This window comes from Chanos chanos, chromosome 1, assembly GCF_902362185.1.
Source record: "Chanos chanos chromosome 1, fChaCha1.1, whole genome shotgun sequence".
Classification (NCBI taxonomy): Eukaryota; Metazoa; Chordata; class Actinopteri; order Gonorynchiformes; family Chanidae; genus Chanos; species Chanos chanos.
Window position 1 is genome coordinate 35497086 of NC_044495.1, and position 20124 is coordinate 35517209.

General features: G+C 39.1%; 1 protein-coding gene across 1 annotated transcript; it reads left to right on the top strand.

Moving 5' to 3' along the window:
* The first annotated feature begins 2128 nt into the window (after window positions 1-2128).
* Window positions 2129-19600, top strand: asz1 (ankyrin repeat, SAM and basic leucine zipper domain containing 1). Its single transcript, XM_030785286.1, has 13 exons — window positions 2129-2236; window positions 2640-2745; window positions 3052-3174; window positions 5748-5862; window positions 8056-8167; window positions 8410-8538; window positions 8869-8984; window positions 12227-12299; window positions 12387-12443; window positions 13634-13746; window positions 17356-17461; window positions 17780-17893; window positions 19448-19600. Exons 1-13 carry the CDS (start codon window positions 2129-2131, stop codon window positions 19598-19600), a joined length of 1425 nt encoding a protein of 474 aa, XP_030641146.1.
* Window positions 19601-20124: the final 524 nt, after the last annotated feature.

Genomic DNA, 20124 nt, shown 5'->3' on the forward strand with positions numbered 1-20124 from the left:
TCTGTCCAAGTTGTAGCGACGTGAGGCGCTTGAACAGCGTATTACACTGAACCTCACTAAGTGTCACACCTCGTACCGCCAGCCTAAACCGCAATGATACTGTTTTGTTCCCGGTTTATATAGGAGCCTCAATCACAGTGACGCGAGTGGTCATCAGTGACAGAACTACGCTGTCGACTGCTGCTGCCAAAAATCCCGGCGAGGTACCATTCCCGTTCTGACACATTTTTAAAGGCTGGTCACATGTTAGTTATTGTGACAACAAATTTTATGAAGACCTGCCATATCTCAATACAGTTTTGAAAGTCTGGTTTCCAGGAGGTCATTAATCCTGGCAGATGATTTTTAGAGGCTTAATAAATATTGCCAATCATAAATCAGTTGGGGGAAAAGAAAAAGAAAAGAAAAAAATATATATATATATACATACATATATATATATATATATATATATATATATATATTCAACAGGGTGAAAATAGCAATTGAACACAAAGTCACTGAAGGCCATTCATCTGATATTTGCCGTGTACCTTTCTGGTGTAACACAGAAACATGCCTGATTTATTTTAGACACGACTTCATAAGTCACGTTCGGTCGTTTAGGTCAGTTATTGCTAGAGAACATGTTGCAGACATTCTCAAACGTTAGATTTTGAATAATATGGAGACATTCCATCATGGAACACAGATAAAAATACAAACTTTTGTCCCGAGTCGGACTTGAAATACCTTCCTCTCATAAATTACTCAGCGTTTATACTCTAGCAAAAACATCACGTTTAGGCTGCAGAGATTACTACCTTTTCTCTTATCCATTCCAAAGAGAACAACGACCTGTATGAATATGAGTTCAGCGAAGTAAAATTTAGGGATGTCGCAGTATACACACAGGCAATCATAACAACAAACAGAATAACAACAAACTTGCAAGTAGTCAGTTCTTTACGAGGAGGAAGCCTTTGACTGGAGCAGAGTGAAACCAGCGCCTCACTATGTTTGTTGGGAAGTTAATCAAATTTGACACGATAGTCACATGCAATCAATAGGGTGTTCCCGTCGAACTAGCTACCTGTTTCAGTTGCAAACTGAGCACAAAACGTCCTTACAGAAACAGACAATAACAAAACAAAAATTTTGAGACAGCTGCTTAGGTGTGATCATCCCACCTTCTACAATCCTTCATAGACTCGACTACACTAATTGTTGATTGCAGCTCACGATAAGATTTCATTAGACCCAATAAAGCTCGTGAACTTCCCAATTCATTAACTTCCTTCAACAATACAAGAAATAAATCATAGGTAAAATTGTCTTAGATATTTGAAAGAGCCAGGCCACAATCCCATCCCTCAGCACTTTAAGTCAGAAATTTGTAAACATGTCATTCCACAGTTTGTCACTGATCGCTGAGATATTCGAATAACTTGTCTAAACTATGTTGCACTCTGTTCGTTCAGTTAGGTTGATTTCACACCTGAAGATATTTATACGTTATAAATTACATGCTGTCTTTGAGCGTCACAGTATTCGCCAGGCTTAGAGTAGGCCAATGTCTTGAATCAACAGTAAAGCCAGTATTGTAGAACATACAACAGGATCCTCATCAGTTTAACAAAATGGCTTAACTGACCCTGTTGTACGTTCTACTTAATCTTACCATGTGCGTTACAATAAACAACAGTGATTGTGTGGTAGAATGTGATTAGGCTGTCTTTAAAGATGTCATGATTAAAAGATTAAGAGTCTCAAGATTAATAGTCTCGGATTACTGAAAGGCATAGGCTACTGTTCTGCAGCACTGGAAAAGTATTCTTTGACATTACCATTTATCGTAGGCAGATAATAAATTGTATAAAATGTATCACGTTTTTCTTAAAGAAATAAAAAGCGTAAATAAGCACATTTAAGCGTAAGGTACCCTAGTTTAATTTTTATTGAACAATTAAATACTTGACAGCTTCAGCGTAACGTATACTTGGGCCCACTCTGTTGATTGAGTGAGTGACTGATTAAAAACGTAGAGTCTAAAATTTGTCGCCGATTCGACATAGTCCGTGTTTCGTCTGTTATCTCATGACGTCAGCAGTTACTTCCCGCGTTGTTTTGATATTTTACGCTGTTGATCATGTCGAACGGTATTGAATGTGCCTTTCCTGCTGGAGATGAAAGTGATGATAGCAGCAATGAATGGGACATTGGATATGCCTGTAATAAGGGAAGCCCTGACTCTGAGGTAATCCCTACACTACTATGTGTTTTTATTTAAATCGAGTTTGGTCTTTTGCTATTTCGTTTGCGTTAGCTGCTTTGCAACTAGGTCTGTGCAATGCAGCTAACACGTGTGTGTCACCGTTTTGACAGTTTCGTTTGTCAGCATCCGAAATTTTGATGATGTTGACGTGCTGTAGGCAGAAACAGACGGAATCCATCATGTTCGGAAGCAGTTAGCGAGGCTTTAGTCATTAAAGTGAATGTGAAAACCGAAGACCTGTGCGGTACAAGAAATGTGCTGGAAACATATGTTTTCATGTTGTGTTAGTAAACATGCAGTTCATTATATGGTCAGTTATTAATCTATCATATTAGTTCAGGATTCAACTTTTAGCGATTCACCATGTTTTCTTTCCTTCTTTCAGATTACAGACTCGTCCGTTCCCGGTAATAATGAGGACAGTGTGTCTACGTTGAAGAGAGCCATTAACGTTGGAGATGTCCAGACAGTGCAGCAGCTGTTGGACAGTGGTATGTTAAAGTTACAGTCTGATGCCAGTAGCACAGTTTGAGTGTCAAGAATTGCAAGATGGCCTACATGGCAGTCAAGGAAAGACAAGTGATTTTTGGATCTGCCATATGCGTCCGATAACGGAAATGAGTCTTATGGTTAAAAAAATAGGTGGAGGAGGACTGCATTATTGCGTGAAAATAATTAATACTGACTGAAAAGCCTCTGATTTGGTGCCATTTGTGCATCTTAAGAAAGATAAGAATGTATGAATTTTTATATCATGCATGTGTTTACGTGCCCAGTGTCATTGACATATTTAGCAGGCATGGATGTGGAGACGCGTTTGAGCTTTGAATGGACACCACTGATGTGTGCTGTTCATGTGGCCCACTGTGACTTGGCGAAACTGCTACTAGACCGTGGTGCAAATGCAAACTTCAGCAGAGGTAAAGTCTGACGCATCTACATTTACGAACCCTCGCCTTCTCAAATCCGATGGGTGCAGTTACTTGGACAGAACATGAATGAGCCATAAATGAAATTAATTTGCAATATTATTTTAAACTCCTTTACTCTGAGTTTTACCAGTTCATTCCAGCATATCTGGTTATGTCATTTTTCAGGCTTTTATTGTAGCTATTTTCCTGTGAGTTTCAAAAGAAACTTTAAATTGTGCTTTCTCTCCACCAGTTTAATCTCAACGTTTTATACTTTAGATTTGTTTTTTTTATCTCCATTAGAAACTTTGTGTACTAGGCTGTCAAGACACAATTGTGAGGATATGAAAGAGGGAACTGTGATTCTGGCATCAAGTCAAGTGACCTTCCTGTGACTCCAGGCTTTTAGAGTTATTGAAGATAATGGGATTTTACCACAACCACAAGGAAGGGATCTTGCAAAGTTGAATAAAAAAAGTGCACAGCTAGACTTAATCCTACAAGGAACATGTTTGCTTTTCATGACTATGTGCTACATTTGAAATAGGGTCCTGCCTTGCACGTTTTTTTAATTGTAGCTCACACATGGCCAAGGAGGTCAACCAATTAAAATATGCTTCAGCGTACTTCACCTGACATTACTTAATGGTTGTGACGCAAAAGGGGAAATATGGCAAAATATTCAATTAATCTGGTGGTGTGTTTTTAGTTTACTCTGTTTCTCTAAAAAATTGAACGCATCTGTTGGTCCAAGTGAACTAGGATGTTAGCAGTGCAACGAATGAAGTAATTTGGAGAATTCCATCATGTTATCGGATTGGGGGGGGGGGGGGGGGGGGTGACTGGAGCTGCAGGCTTTGGAAGGAAGTAATTAAATGGGAAAGCGTCTGCCTCTTCCTTCTTTGTGTTCCGCTGAGAGAGCAAGAAGAATGCCGAAGTGTCTGATAAAGCCGGCACACGGAGCAGGCTGCTGTCGTCATTCAGTCAGTTCAACATGAGAGTCCTGTTTATTTTCCTGGTCCACCGCAGACACAAACAACCTGTGCTTGCATCCTACCCCTAAACGGACCTGCTTCTGTAGTCTAAACTCCACTTCAGTCCCATCTGGAGCGAAAAAACAAACAAACAAACAAACAAAGAAAAGGTAATACCATATAATTCAATAACACCTCCACACAGCAAGGACACCATCATGTACAACACTGTGGTAGCTAACTGGAGAACTGGAGCTTGGTTGGATCAATTCTATCACTGTTCATTTGGTACAAAGTGGAATGTTGTCAGTAGATGTATTGTGACAGGGTCATAGTTTAGGCTTTAGGTTTGGAAAAACAGACTTGTAAAAATCATCAGAGATTAACCCATAGTTAGCATTGGCATTGATAAACTCAGGCGCCTTGATTGGATTAATAATAACAGGTTAAATGGCCCTTTCATTATGTAATACTGCTCAAGAGAACATGTCTGTCAAATAACAAGGTCAGGCCAAAGCCTAAGATCAGTTTGAGCTTTCAAATGCCATTTTACATGTTTGAGCTACAAGTTTGTAGCTTTCTCACAGTTGAGCCACAGTGGTGTCTTGTAATGTTCATCTATTGCCCACATCATATTACTTTCAGTGCTGCCACATCCCATGCAGACTTGTTCAGAAATGTAGGGTATAAATTTGAGAGTCTTGCCAGCTGGAGAGTACTTTAGTTTTGCCCCAAATGATGTACCATCCTTAGTGTTTGTTATCAGCACCATGGAGCCAGGGGTGGTTGGTTGTTCATATGGATTAATCATTACAATTCACTAATTAATGAGTGAGATGTCAACAAATATATACATTAAATAAAAATGAATGTAAAATGAAAAATAACAAATTTAATTATATTTTCTCAGTTCTTTTTTTTAATTTGCAAGTTTATTTCTGCATTCGTGTTTTTTTAAAGTATATATTCATTCATGCATTTAATTGCTTACTTCAAAAGTCAGTGGCAACCACTGTAGTCTGGATCAGCTAATAATTATCGTCACCTATAGGACCAATGCAGTAGTCAGTGGTGGAATCTGTGCAAACAGCACAAGGCAAGCATAGAATAAATGCAAAAATAAAAGAACAGATCAGTCAATGTTTAAGCTAATGGGTAAATTAATAAATCAGAATACAGAAACGCAAGAATATGTGAATGCACATGCCTCTTCTCTCAGTCCTGAACTCCACCTGCACTGTGACTTAACTACCCGTAGCACTATTGGTGTCACACTGACACCTGTACTGTATGTGTTGTATAGTTACAAGACCTAAGACCTACCTTGCACACTCTGTTGTGTTTTTGTAGGACAAGAAGGTCACAGGCTTACTGGAGTGTGTGTGCGCACTCCAACAAGAGAACCTTTTTTTTTTTTTTGTGAAACTTTCAAGAGAATAATTTGACATTTCTCGTGTGTTGGAAAATTTCCTTACACTCAAGGTAACTGTGGTATTAGCACTCCCATTGCCTGGAGTCCAATACATTGTCAGTCATTGCCTTTATCTAATACCTGTACTTGCTCTGGTCAGCATAGTACGGTCTCATTTGAAACCCTTCCACACACAGATCACTACACTGTGCTGATGGCTGCCTGCACAGCTGTGTCTGCCACCGAAGAGAAGATCAGCAAGTGTGTTGAACTGCTACTGACCCGCAATGCAGATCCAAACGCGTACGATCGGTAAGAATGTAGGCTTCTGTGTGGAAAACCTTTGCAGTCAGGTTTTTTTTTTTTTACTTTTCAACTTTAAGCCATCTCGGATAAAGGCGTTTCGTGGTTGTCTGTTGCCAGTGTGAATGCACCATGTGTCCCTGACTCCAGCACCTTCATCTAAGTTGTATCCTTTCTACACAGTAACATCCTGTTTTATTATCTCCATACATGTACACAGACCCACCTCAGACACACAAACAACAAACATGTGTTCTTTGCTACCAGAAAGCACTGACATGGGCCAAGCACATCTGCATCATCAGCCAAACTGAGTAGCCCATATCTTTTCTTCTTCTTCTTCTTCTTCTTCTTCTTCTTCTTTTTCCCCCCTCTTCTCTTCTCTCTCTGGAAAAATTATCACAGGCATATGGCATATCCTATGGGGATTTTTGATGACAGTTGCTTGCTTGCTTGCTCTGCTGTAAACACGAGTTCCTTCAACCCCAACGCGAATGTTGTTCATTCGGCCCTACGAAACATTTGTACGAAATTGATTGTTTCCTCTCCAGACAAAATATTTGAGGAACACTAACAAGACACAGGGGGATATGGGCAAATGATGATGGGCTGGCCAGGCATGGATACCCCTCTTCCTCCCCCTCCCTCACCTCTTTTGAATGTGTGTATTTAGCTGGCCAATTTACACCAGCTGCATGTTCCCAAATCTTTCTGTAAACAAATATGCTTGGAAGAATACAGATATGCTGCACAATTCACAGTCAGAAGGAGGCACACAGGACCATATGTGTGCCCTTTGGAAAACACGGACCGCTCATCAGCAGTGAGGAGTTAAAGCTCTTTGTATCTTTGTATCTGTGCAATTGTCTTTTCTTGTGATGGTGCAGCAGGAAGAGTGTCAGCTAACTACAGTTTGTTACAGGATTTATACTGATAAGGCGTTGTTTTCCTTGTTAAGAATGACCGAAAAGATTGAAATGGGCTGTGTCTTTTGACATAAATTAGAAGAATCTATTGGTTGTATTTACAACTTGTCGTAACTCATTATTTTATGTTGCCTTGAAGTTGTCGTACGTGTCAGGGTACGTCAGTTCAGTGTTTGCTTTAATCTCTTTAGTCAACTTCCTGATTTGCCCCCCCCCCCCCTCCACAGTCCTCCCAGTCAGATTGAAGGCCATCCTGGGAAAAAGAGAAAAGGTCTCTATTTGAAACATGGCACATTTGTCACTTCTGTTGTCAGCAAAGAGGAATTGTGTGACTGGCTACCTGATTGTGTCAGGCAGAGAAATAATGTCGTCTTGTCTCACCTGAGGTTGATGGTGTGCGTCATCTGCACTCTGGCCACCCAGATCTGACTCTCTGAGAACTGTCACTTCTCCTTGATTAATGATCCAAGTACTTTCCCACACAAGCACATAACCCAATCCCATTGGTCCACCTTGGGGCACGGTGTTTTGAAGAGTTGTTCCTGAGATAAAATAATGTTTTTATGGCGATTTTACTCATGTAATTGTTTTATTTGTCTATTGAGCTTAAAAAAACCAAAACAATTACTTTCCTTTGTCGAAACTGTTTTCCCCGGGACTGACTCATAGCAGCAAGTTAAGTAAGCTCACGATTTGGCTTGATCTGTGGTTTTAAACTTGATTCAGTTTAAACAACCACACAGCATCATGCAGATTTTCACATAAAAAATGCCACATTGTTATGATTAATGAAATACCAGATAATGAATGACTAGTTGGTTAAATATCATGTAGAATTATAACTTAAAATTCTCTTAGAGTTTGACCCTTGTCCTCTGTGTACCAACCATCAGTTATACAGAGACATTTGTACTGCCTGTTGGAAATTTAACTGTCATTACTCGATGGGTTTGAGATCTGTTGATGACCTTTAATTTACGTAATATCCTAATCTGTGTGATTTACTAACGGAAATAATATAAGGTCTTTTGTATACAGTTAAGCTGGTACAAGTTAATGGTAAAAATGTGTATACCTTTTACAGTTTTAGTGAATGGTTTATCAGTTATTTAAGTAACCTCTCTAGACATCTCACATGAGGAGAGCAGGGCCACAAATTGGAATAACAGATGAAGACACAGTACTGTACTAGAAACACTATTGTATATAGTACAAGGCTGTTTCACACTTAACAGCTCTTCTTATGTACTGTGCACTGTTCTGTTTTTGTGGACAGTTCCCACATGACCTGCGTGATGCTGGCTGCCAGGGACGGGTATACACATGTCATCAATCTGTTGGTGTCTCATGGAGCAGAAGTCAATGCCCAGGATGTCAGAGGCCACACGGTGAGATGAGCAAGTGTTTGTAGTTCAGGTACTGACGTCTCTTAGATGAAGTCCATACTCAGGACCACAAAACTACAGAGACTGTGTCCAAGTTAATTCATGTAACTGAATTTCTGTACAGTATTATAGTGTGTCCATGAAACCAAATTTTGTGAAGAAAGCTTTAACAAAGCATTAGCTTAACATCTTTGCGCGTCGTGAGTGTGCTGTGCGAACCCTCTGACTCCTCTCTGTTAAACTAGGCACTCACTATAGCTGTGCAGTATGGACATGAAAAGGCTGTTTTAAAACTTCTTCAGCTTGGAGCTGATAAATCCGTCAAAACCAAAGCAGGGAAAACAGCAGCTGACCTCGCTTTCAAAAAACCTGAGGTGAGTTGACCTCTATCCATGCTTTTGCACAAGTGATCAGAATTTAACCAGCATCAAATTCACTTAATTTGAATTGTGATTTCTTCAATTTTGTCAAAACTTGTGTGAGTGCTGAGAATACATACTTTCATACATAGCTGGACTTGTACTTACATTTGACATGTGTTTGTAGGTAGATGTAGAGAATTATGTTATAACAGATGGTTAATATCAGTTAGTGATTGTCTTTAAGCTCTGGGAGGGGAGACAAGTGCTGTGAGTTTGATGGTGTGAGGATCATCCTGTGTGTAGTTTGGGCCAGTGCTGATGCAAAATGATCCACTCATGCAGATATCCAGGATTCTTGCCTCCCCAAGAGACACTGTGAATAACGGTGACGTGCTGTCCAAAACCGAGGCTCTGTCCAAGTTTTTCAAAAGGAATCCACAAACAGCCTCCAAGGACAGGTGAGCCCTTAATTAGCATCCTGTGTAGACGCTTTGGTGCTTTGCCTCCCTCAGAACTACTTTTCTCAAGAATTTGATCACTAGAGTGAGTCATACATTTCCTCGGCCTGGTCCTTATTTAGAGTAGCTTCAGTGCAGGGAAGAACTCGGGCAGAGAGCACACCTGAAGAGCCATAAAATAGGATCCCGGTTGGTTCACCCTGTGGGGATGTAATATGTGTGGCACTGCTGCCCCCTTGTGGCTGTAACATAACAGTGAACTTTATGAGGAAACCAAAGTACTGTGGAGTACCTTGCATAGCTTGCTGTGGAAGCAGTTACATTGGTGTGACAGATAGTTTATAACACAGGCTAGGGGTGGACGATATTTCAAATATACTCGATGTAGTGTGGCATGCTCTACGTGGGATGTAGTAAATGACTATATCGCGAACATCGAGTACACATTTTCACATAATTTTTTTTAAGCTGCTAGCATGAGACTTGCTTTGACGTTTCACTTCTCTCACTCTCTCCTATGGCTCTCTCCCTCTCACAGACACAAAAAAAAAAACCCCTCACATGCAGACTTTAACCATGTGTGTGAAGTATATAGGTGAGACGTGTGTTTTTGTATCGGGAGGGAACAGGGAAAGAGCCTGGAGAGAGCAAAAGAAGTGCCAAAGCGAGTTTGTACTTGTTGAGTTCGGAAACAGCGATAGAAGATGGAGGCGGACGAATTGGTTCCGAAAAGACACGGCACTGGATCCACTGTCTGGCAGTGGTTTGGGTATCGCAAGGAAGATGTTAAACGCCAATGTGTGCAATTGCCTGGTTTAAGTAAATATTGCTTTGTAAAATTTAACATGGTTGTGATTTCCCCCGTTTGCATGCAAGTTTAAAATTGTTCCAATAGAAACCACTAATGAATATAAACAAGAATGTTTTAATGCGTATGTTGCAGGGACTACTAGAATCATCATACTGGTGTGACTATATGCATCAGAGGGTTAAATCGAGCATTTATGAAGTGCTTTAGAGGAGATTTCAAAATATCAATATATATATTGTGTATCGCGATATAGCCTAAAAATATCACAATGTTATTTATAGATCATGTCTACCAGTCCTAGCACAGACCTGGACCAAACTGACAACGTACTTATAACAATGTATCGTATGTGTTCTACACTGACAGTACAATGTAGAACACAGAGAAATATATAGCTACAATACAATTAGAACTATACAACTACATTATAGGGGCTTTTGAGTTACTTGAAGTCCACCCCTATTTTTCTTCAACATTCTTGCATTTGTATCTGGTCTAATGTTGAACTTAGCGGCTTGTTTGAAAAATGCACATTTTCTGTTTTTCTATCAGCTTGACAAAACAAGATTATCAATACAACTTTGTATCAGGATAGGAATGATCTTGCAGTAAAAGAAATTCAGTATAAGTTGGGAGTCAACCATATATGCTTCATGTTAACTAAAATAACCTAACATGTTATGTAGTTTTTGGAAAACTGAAACACTGAGCTCATTATGCAGTTTTTGCTCTATTTAATATTGAGCATTTACAACATTTTGTTGAAACGTTGTTATGACTGTCTTGTGAATAGTTCCAAAAATTGTCGCTTATAGATAACAGTTTTCAAATATTTCATTTTGCTGAAAATTAAGGCGTGATATTAACCGTGTCCTATAGATAAGTAACTCTAAAATACACCCTAGCTTTGTTTTAAAGTCTACCTTATTCCTATTTGTGTGGTTTAATTTGTTTTAATCCAAATCACAAAATGTACACTTGAAATTCATCCACGTTCCAATTCATCCTCAGGTCTTAATGGAAAGGTTGGTCATTTTTTCATCTTTTCCCCTCAGGATAACATTTTGATGCATTCCATTGCCTGTAGCAGGGTTTCAGGGTGCTAACGTTGGTGTTCCCTGCTGGGAAAAAATAGGAGAGTATATGAGTCAAGTTTTGAAAAATTTGGAAGGGTGCACTTTTATGGAACCCCCATAATTTGGAGGAATTCAAATGGCTTCTTCTGGAGGATGGGAAAATGGAGCATGAGAAGATATGCAACCTTAAATATATCTAAACTTTGCATTGACTTGAATAAATTTGTTCAGTATTTTTAAAAATTTGTAAGAGAGACATTTTCTGGCCTTTTTGTTCTGCCCATATCTTAATCAGACCCTCGCATAGGAAGAGGCATCTGGAGCATATTTTGGTTTTAAGGTTTTGAATTAGCTTTATAATTGGCTTTCGATGTTGGACTGAAATCTTAAATGAACAAATAATTACATTTATATAACACTTTTATTCTCAAAACCACAGAGGTTAACATGAAGTGAGGAGACTTAGCACTTGTTAGTATGTGCATCAGCACTTCTCGCACGAGTGGTTTGACAGATGGCTGAGGAACAGTTATTCCAAGACTGGGAAACTATGTTAAAGAGGACCGTGTTGAGGCTTCAGCCCTGAGCACTAGGGTTCAGGGTCACCCGGAAGATGTTTTAACTTTCACCAGGGTTCAGGACCCTGGTTTAATGTCTCATCCTACAGACCCTAAGACCTTAAAGAGCACATTGTCATCTCACTGCTTGAGGGAACACATATAGAGAGGTATTTCCCTTGTCTCTTCAGTAATACTTTCAACAACATTGTGACTTTCCCCTGGAAGCCAGCTACTGAACTACACGAAAAGTCCAAATCTGCTTTGATTCCTTTCTCTTGTTGTCTGAAGGAGTCGGTAGAACAGTGTCAAGGAGATTTTTGTAAAGTGTAGAATTGTATTTTTGAAGTTTTATATTTTTGAGAGTTCAATTTTGTTTCCTTGTAAAAAGCATACTATTTAGGCTAGATATTTATGTTCAGTACCACATTTAAAGGATATCAAAGATGTGTGATGCATTAATAAAAAGCTACAGTGTTCCTAATGAGAAATAGACATGCAGAAACTCAGTCAAACTGTCAAAAATGACAGTTCCTTTTTCTCCAAAGGATATTGAATTAAAAAAAAAAAGTCATAAACATATTTGCACAGTTTTCACACAGGAAAGCCATCTTTAACTATTTGTTACACAGATAAGATTCACTTTCCACAACACTCATTCAGATATGCATGGTTAAAGTATTATAGTATTGCACATGACTGAAGTACTAAACTTCAAAGACGTCCTCACCTCTAAATTACAGTCTGTCCTTTGTGTTTTTAATAATGAGTCATAAATAACTTTTTTTTTCTCCACAGTATTTCAAAGCTGTGTGATATTGAGCTGCTGTTACATGGACTGAATCTGGATTATCTCTCTGACACAATTCTTGTGAGTGTTACCTTCTATTCCTTTATGCATTAACTTAACTGGACTCATAATGAGCAGAATTAAATGGACCTATTTTTATATTCAAAGAAAAATGATGTAACATGGAGCGACCTTCTGACTATGGAGAAGGAGGACTTGGAAAAGGTGACAGTGCTTTTTAACAATGTGTGTTCAGATTATTTTTATTCCATATTCCATTTATTCCATTTTATTCAGTATTTCTCCAGTTTTGTTTGCTTACGCTCAGCTCATTGCCTTTTCTGATTGCCTTTGTAGGTACTTTCATTTTGACGTTTCATTTTTGTGAGACTGGATGAAGATGAAGACTAATATTAGGCTAAAATGCAGTTTGAAAAGGGAATGGCTAGGTTAATCTAGAACCCAGTCTAATCCTTGTTTTAGAAACAAGACTATAGCTATGCACCCTATATTGCAGTGTACTCTTTCTGTAGTCTTAATGATTTTTATTCTAATTAGTTATCATATAGGTAATCTTTATTATCAGTGTAAATTTTCCACAGAATTACCAGAAAATTATGCTGTGTTTGCTTATCAGTTTATTTTCCTCAGAGTCACAAAAGTGAAAATTAACTTCTAATACTTTCAAGCTGTTCTGTATTATGAAAGAAAAGTCATTTTAAACACAAGGGCAATTTAAACCTTAATTTTTGCAGCCTTTAACTTGATGGACACGTAGAATGTTACAGAGTTTGTGAATTGTATTCTCTCAGGTTAAAGAGTGATGATCAAATTTAACTGCTGTCAGAGTTAACAGTCAAATTACCTGAAGTCGACACCATACACTCAAATAGAGTCCTGTTATACCATAGAAACCTCTCAAAGTATATTAGCAGCAGAAATTAGGAAGTCGCTGGTGACTGGGTATTTTTATTACATCATTTTCTTGACCCTTCATAGCTCCTTAAGTAAGGAACCATCAGATAGAAGAAAGCCAATTAATATCAAAGATAATATTTCAGTGTGTTCCCATAAATGAATGTAGGTTCCCTAAACATTCCAGAACTAATGTTAAGGGACATTCTATTCAAATAAGTTGGTTATAATAGTGATCAATAACAGTACGAAACATGGACTCATAAATGAAATAAACTTCTAGAAACATCAGAAGATTATGCAAGGTCCCATGGATGGGTCCACATGGCTCGGTATCATACAGCAGAAACACTTTGTGGTGCGACACTTCATGTGCTGATGCATCTGGTTTTTATTCTGTTGTTACTATTCCTTTTTTGTCATACATATTAAAAGTTATTGTGAAGTGGCTCCATTTGCAGAGCCTAGCAGTTTTTGAAATAGCTGACATTTGTCTATAGATTGGTGTCACAGACCCAGAAGATCAGAGGAAAGTATTGAGTGCAGTTCAGGAGATGCACCTGGACAAAGTGGAACTGGAAACCTTGACAAAACTTGACAACATAGACACCGGGTAAGATATGCACACTGCTTTTGTTAAAGAGTAGCAAGGCAGCACTATTTCAAAAATGTTTCCCATAATCCAGTCTGGTACATCCGTTTTACCAGCAGCGGTTCCACACGAGTTCCCACGCTTTTACGTGATTTTCACGGCCGAAGTGCACCTAGACAGTGCAGGTCTGGTCACAGACAGTAAGGCTTATTGCTCAAACCAGTGTGACATCTCAGCTGAACGGGGGCTTCCATGCAAGTCTGTCTTAATGTCTTAAGCACTAGTGATGATTTGTAAGGTGAGATATGACCAAGTATGATCTCTCCATGTCCTCCGTGTCTGACGGATGACCGCAAGCGGTAGGTTAGATGACCATGTTTAACTTCAAGTCCACACATAATGAATCTAACGAATCCATGATTCCCGTGTTCAGTTTGGAGGAGGTACAGTGAGGGCACCATGTTACAGATGGTAAATTCTACTAAGAAATCCTTTCCTGAGAGCTTCACTGTAAACACTCATTAAAGGGATATAGAGTTTCGCTGTAGTGTGGCAGACAGAGTCAATTTCCTGGCTAATGGGACATGTATAAACATATACACTATCGTTCCAGTGTCCATAAGTTACCTGGGTAGGTGCACACTGCTGCATGTTTTTAGCTTTGGGGAAGTCAGTAGATTTAAAACTGCTGTACTTCAAAAACTAAAAACAACAAGAAGTTATTGTCGCTTGAAATAATCTAAAAATCTTATTTCCCACGGTCGTTCCGTTCCTAGCCCTCCTGATCCTGACAGTAGGCTCTGTGATCAGTTGATGAAGTGATTATGTACTAGCGCTTTAACAGACCCAAGTGTGCACCAGGGGTTTCACAGAGAGAGAAATGCATATGGAAACATTGACCTTTTTTTAAGCAAAAGATATATAAATATATACATATTTTTGTGATGCTTTGTGGGAATTCTGTCTTTGCCACCCACAAAAAGTGCCCAGATTTGAAAAGATGGATCTACTCATCTGTGCCTGTTGGGACTGCTTCTCCCCCAAACCAGCACTTAGCTCTGGTGTGAGGGCCTATCACTCATTTGGTCATAGAAAAACTAACAGAGCGATGCTCCAAGCCCATCTTTCCATCCTGGGGGAGATAGTAACTCCACGGCATCTGACAGTGTTTACATGGAGCACTGACAGAGTGTGAGGAGAAGAAAACGGCTGCTGTTCAGATAGTGCCATCAGCAGAACTGTGAGGCTGTGTTCACCCCAACCATGGCTGACACATTACCCAGATAGCACAAGTGCTTGAAGAATGCTCGAATCAAATGAATGAGGCAGTTTATCATTTTTAGAGGTAATAGCTTAAGCTTCGATAAGTACTTAGTCACACTTGTTGACAAGTAGGAGAAGTGTGAAGTTGATATGCTTAACCAATCCACTCTTATTATATAAAATGGAAATATTTTATCGCAGGAATGACATTGTGTTTTAGGATTTGATGGAATTGTAAATTATTTACATGAATTACAGTTCTAACTTTTTTGGAGGATTTCTCTCTTATTTGGATATATATATATGTAGGTAGAAAGGCAGGCATGAAGGTGACTACCAGCAGACAACATGGGGAGCAGTGTAATCTCATATGCTGTGTAATAGCCTTCAAGCATAAATGTAATGTTGAATGGTTTTGTCTCAGCAGACTAAAATAGTAATAATAGTGGGTAGTCTTTTTAAACCATCAAAAGGAGCCTCTAGTCAACATCTTCCATTTTATATGCAGGGTTGAATGAATTGATACCTCATATTAGTAAAACAAAATCTCTCTGTAATGGAAAATCTGTTAAAGAAAAAAACTATTAAAATGAAGTTGATTTGCATGCAGCAGTTAAAGGGTATACCTTTTACACAAGCTTTTGGTTCAATAGGCTGTTTTACCTCAATGGTTTCCCTTACGTAGGTTAAGTGAAAAAACAGTTTTTCTGAATTTTAATTCATTTTTGAAACTTGATCAAATAACCAAAGTTCAGTCTGGTACTCGGTCACCAGTTTGGGTGAGGAGAGGATGCCATCTCCCCTGAGTTGCCTTTTATCTGTTCTTATGGACTTGAGCCTCAGCAAATATTATTGCTGTTTCTTTCCTGCCATGTCAGTTTCGCTCCCTGACAGGGGATCTTAGATCACCCTTTACCTTCTTCTCTTCTGTTGAGCTACAGGGAGCTCTATGTGCTATGCCTGTATATAACCTACAAACAATTATAGAATGTCACTTATTCTGCATATGAGTCTGTCTCTCTTTCCCTCCCACAAATGTGCACACACACACATACACACACACACTCACATGGTATACAAGCTGATCCTTTTACATGGAATGCCAAGGACACATTTCATGCAACTGACTTGATCAGTTTCAATATTTTTTTACCACTGTCATTTATTAACAGTTTGCAGGACAGTCCAATTCTCAGCTAACTAACAACACAGCTAAATAAATATTTTGTACGATAAATGACATGCTGACAGCGACTCAGAAGCTGTCATTATCTTGCTGAGACAAATTACTAGTTAGCTATTTCAGAATGGTAATGAACCAGTCAGGCACGAGAGGCTGTGCTATATCGTCCACATTTCACTGGAAGTACTTTAAACTGTGACTTTATGCGTGCTATAGGGTGCACTTCGATGACTTGTTGCATAAATACAGTGTCACTGCATTTTGAAGAGCTGGGACACCTTTATATTAAAAGTTATTTTCATTTCATATGTATGGAAAAAATATGGTACAAGATTATGGTTCAAACAATATATATATGTTGTTGTTAGATAAAAAAAGAAGCGTTTTGCGGTTCTCACTTTTAGATACTAGCAAGCAAACTAAAAAGTTAATATCAAAATGTATTAAAAGTTTTTTGATGAGGTGCATTGCTCCAAATTGCATAGAAAATATGACAAACTAAGTCATTTGGATAATAATAGTTTTGGTAGCCTCAAAATCAGCGCAGTGATGTGTTAGTATGACAGCCTATCAGCATTGAAGAACGTAACTGTTTGTTTTATAATTTCATTTTAATTTCTAATGTTATTTATGAAGAAAACAGTTAGGCACAGTTTTATGAAAACGGTGATTACATTTATGTGGCTGTAACTCCCCTATGCTTTTAGTTATGAGGATGTTATTGTTAAGTTGTTAGGTATTTTAGTTTCTAGACCAACAGATGTCACTGTTGCAATTGTTGAGGTGTAATGCAAACCTTTAATCATTTCTGCGCCATGTGTGAAAATGTTGTGTGGCCATGAGCTTTGGATTATTCTGCGTGTCTTGTATTGTTTGTCCAGGCAACTCTTTTCCTGTCTAGACACACTGCCTTGCTTTAACCGCTCAGGAGAACCTTGAGATTAATATGTACCTCTTAAACATCACCTTAACTTCCCCCTTTGGAAAGGAAATCACTGAAACTTTGTAAATAACCTTTGTATGAAAAGCAAAAATGATTTATGATAATCACCCTGAAGCACCAGGGCAGATCTTCTTAGGTAATTTCCTGTCGTTGCAATGAAGTTTGGCACCACGCTCCTTTCATTGAAGCAGAGCTCCCCAATATTAGGTGAGATGTTATTCAAAGACTTGTTCCTTCTCAGGAGTGAGGAGCTGTACAACTTCCTGATCAGTCTGAGGCAGCAGTGCTGTTACCTGACTGAGACGGTGCAGGACGTCATCAGCCGCTTCCCCCGCACTTCCTCCGAGGTGCTGTCATCCCAAACACCTGTATTTTGCAGATCTGTTTCTAGTTCAGTTTGGTATCCTGACATTGCTTCGGGATTAGGTTCCCATCCGTGAAGCGACAACTGTGACATTCTCAAAAGACTTTCCAGATGGTGGTCAGTGCGTAGTAATATGTAACGTGCTTTTGTAATTTTGGGATAATATTGTATATTTTCAGATAGTCATTGATTGTGGGAGAACGATGAGGGGAAGAGTAAAAACACAAAAAAGTTTCAGTTTAATTTCATGGAAGATTTTGTGATCAGGCTCTATAATAGTACAATTTATTCAATGTCACAGCTTGTCTTGACACGGGACCCTAGAAAGGAAGCTCAAGCCATCTGTGCCGAACTGGTAATTCAGGCTGGGGACCTCCAAAAAGAAGTCACCTGCCTCAAAGAACTCCTGAGCAAGGTTAGTTGAGTCTACATCCACTCAGTCCCCCCTCTTCCTCTGTGTGCTACTCTTCCCTTCACTGGTGAGTCCACTGAGAGGATGGTGGCTGACAGGGGTAAGTACTCACAGCCCATAACTCAGCCTGAAGGGGGAACAGCCGCCTCTCGAGGGGGTGAGGGAGAAGGGCGAGAGGAGATCAGGGTGTCCTCCATGTCAGACTGGAATCTGACAGCCAATGTAGATGGGCTGGTTTAGGATCGAGAAGAAAAGCATTTCCTTAAGGTTCATTTGACCTTCAAGGGATCCACAGAGAATTGTTTTGCCCACATTTTGTCCTTATTTTTTGCTCTTTTGTCTGTGCCTAGACAAAATCACTGAAACCCCTTTCACACATGCAGTTTTGTTTTGGTTTTTTTTGTAAATGTTCTGGCAATTTTCCGGAACGGGGTTATGTGTGAAAGTGAGCCAGGGTGGAAGTGCCGGAAAAATTGATCTGGCAGTTTTCCAGTACCAGACCTTGAAATGTTCTGGATAGACTCAAGTGTGAACAAAGCTGTTGCATTGCTGAGTAAGAGGATAACGCCTTTGATGACGTATTGGTCCTGTGATTTGCTCATGGCCGGTTGAGCTGGAAGATTTAAATTGGTTCAGTAAAAGTTTGCAAACCAGCGATAAGCAGTCATTTAAGATAATCCAGCATTGTACATAACAATATCAGTAATAACATCAACACATGGTAGGGTATGTTCACCCACCGTTTTATTCAAAATAAAGTCTTCTGCCACATAACTTACAAGTCACATTGTGCGTTTTTGGGATTTTCATGCCATGTGTTAACAAGCTTGTCCCAGATAGGTTATGGCAATGGGGTGTAAGTGTGAAAGGGGGAATCTGCCAACATTGCCAGAAAAGTTAATCCAGCAATGTTCCGGATTCTGAACACTGAAAGGGGCTTAAGTAAATGAAGATGAAGGTAATATCCTGAACTCTATTAGAGATCAAGGGTGCAAGGAAGTGCCCACAGAATTCTTGTTCAGGTCCTGAGGTGGGTGATTTTGAATGAACTGAATTAGCTATCACAGGCATCTAGCTAATATAAGGTGCTAGCTGAAGCAAGACAGTTTGTTTTGTGCAAGCAACACAAATTTTATTTAGGGGCATAATGACGCAGTAGACCAAATACGTCATATGCTTGCTAAATTGGTTTTCAAATGATATTCTAATATTCAGGGTTAAAACTTTTTCTCAGTTTTCAAGATCCTAAGAAATACTTTTTTAGGAGGAGGGGGCACTCAAGTAGCTAATCACACTGTGGCATTTTCTTGTTTTATGATGAGTCGTTCCTTCCTCTTGGTAGCAGGTATTAAGAGTCCTTTGCTTCAGTAAAATTAAGCCTTTGTTTTTCTCTTGTGCCCTGTCTGAGTAGGTTGTGTTTCAAATGAACTGGAAAGAATTGGTGTAATACAGTGTGGATTAGGCAAGTCTGGAGGTTAACCCATTATACTGTCTTTAAAGCGGATGTGACTGAGCAGTGCCCTCACTCATCTGTAATCTTGTGATGCTGCCCCCTAGATGGACCCTGCTGAGTTCTCGTGCCAGGTCCAACGGCCTAGTTCCCACGGTAACTGGAAGAAATGGGCGCTGAAGAGGTTTGCACTGGGCATGCTTGGAGCAGGGCTACTCCTGCTATTTTCGCAAAGAAGGAACTTAAAGTTTTACTTTTGAACATTTTCGTTTTGTCATGTCAGGGCTGAAATTAAGTTGTGGTTTATAGCCCATTAAACACTAAGAAAATGTTTGAAATTCTTTAGATGTCTTTTACTTTAGGATGTCACTAGGTATTTTTGAAGCATACAGCTTCTCAATCAGAGGCATTGTTGAACAGGATGATGGTTTAATTTTGTTCTTTTATGTGGACTGTTGGCTGTGTTTGAATAAAACTGTCCAATTAGCACCATTTTCTTTGGCATATCTGACTTGTTAAGATTCTGATGTAATAAGATCACCGTAATAGTGGCTAACACCACATATATGCAGACAGCAGACATCATCATATTTCTGTGAAACCATTTGATCTGTACCTAGTTTGTATCTAATGAACATAACCACATAAAACAACCAGCAGTAATAACATTGCCAACAACAGTAATTTACTTATGTAGCCCCTGCAATGGAACATATCAGCTCAAAGTACTTTCTAATTAAACAGTCAAGGTTGTCACATTTCAGTAATAAAAGAAGAATTTGAT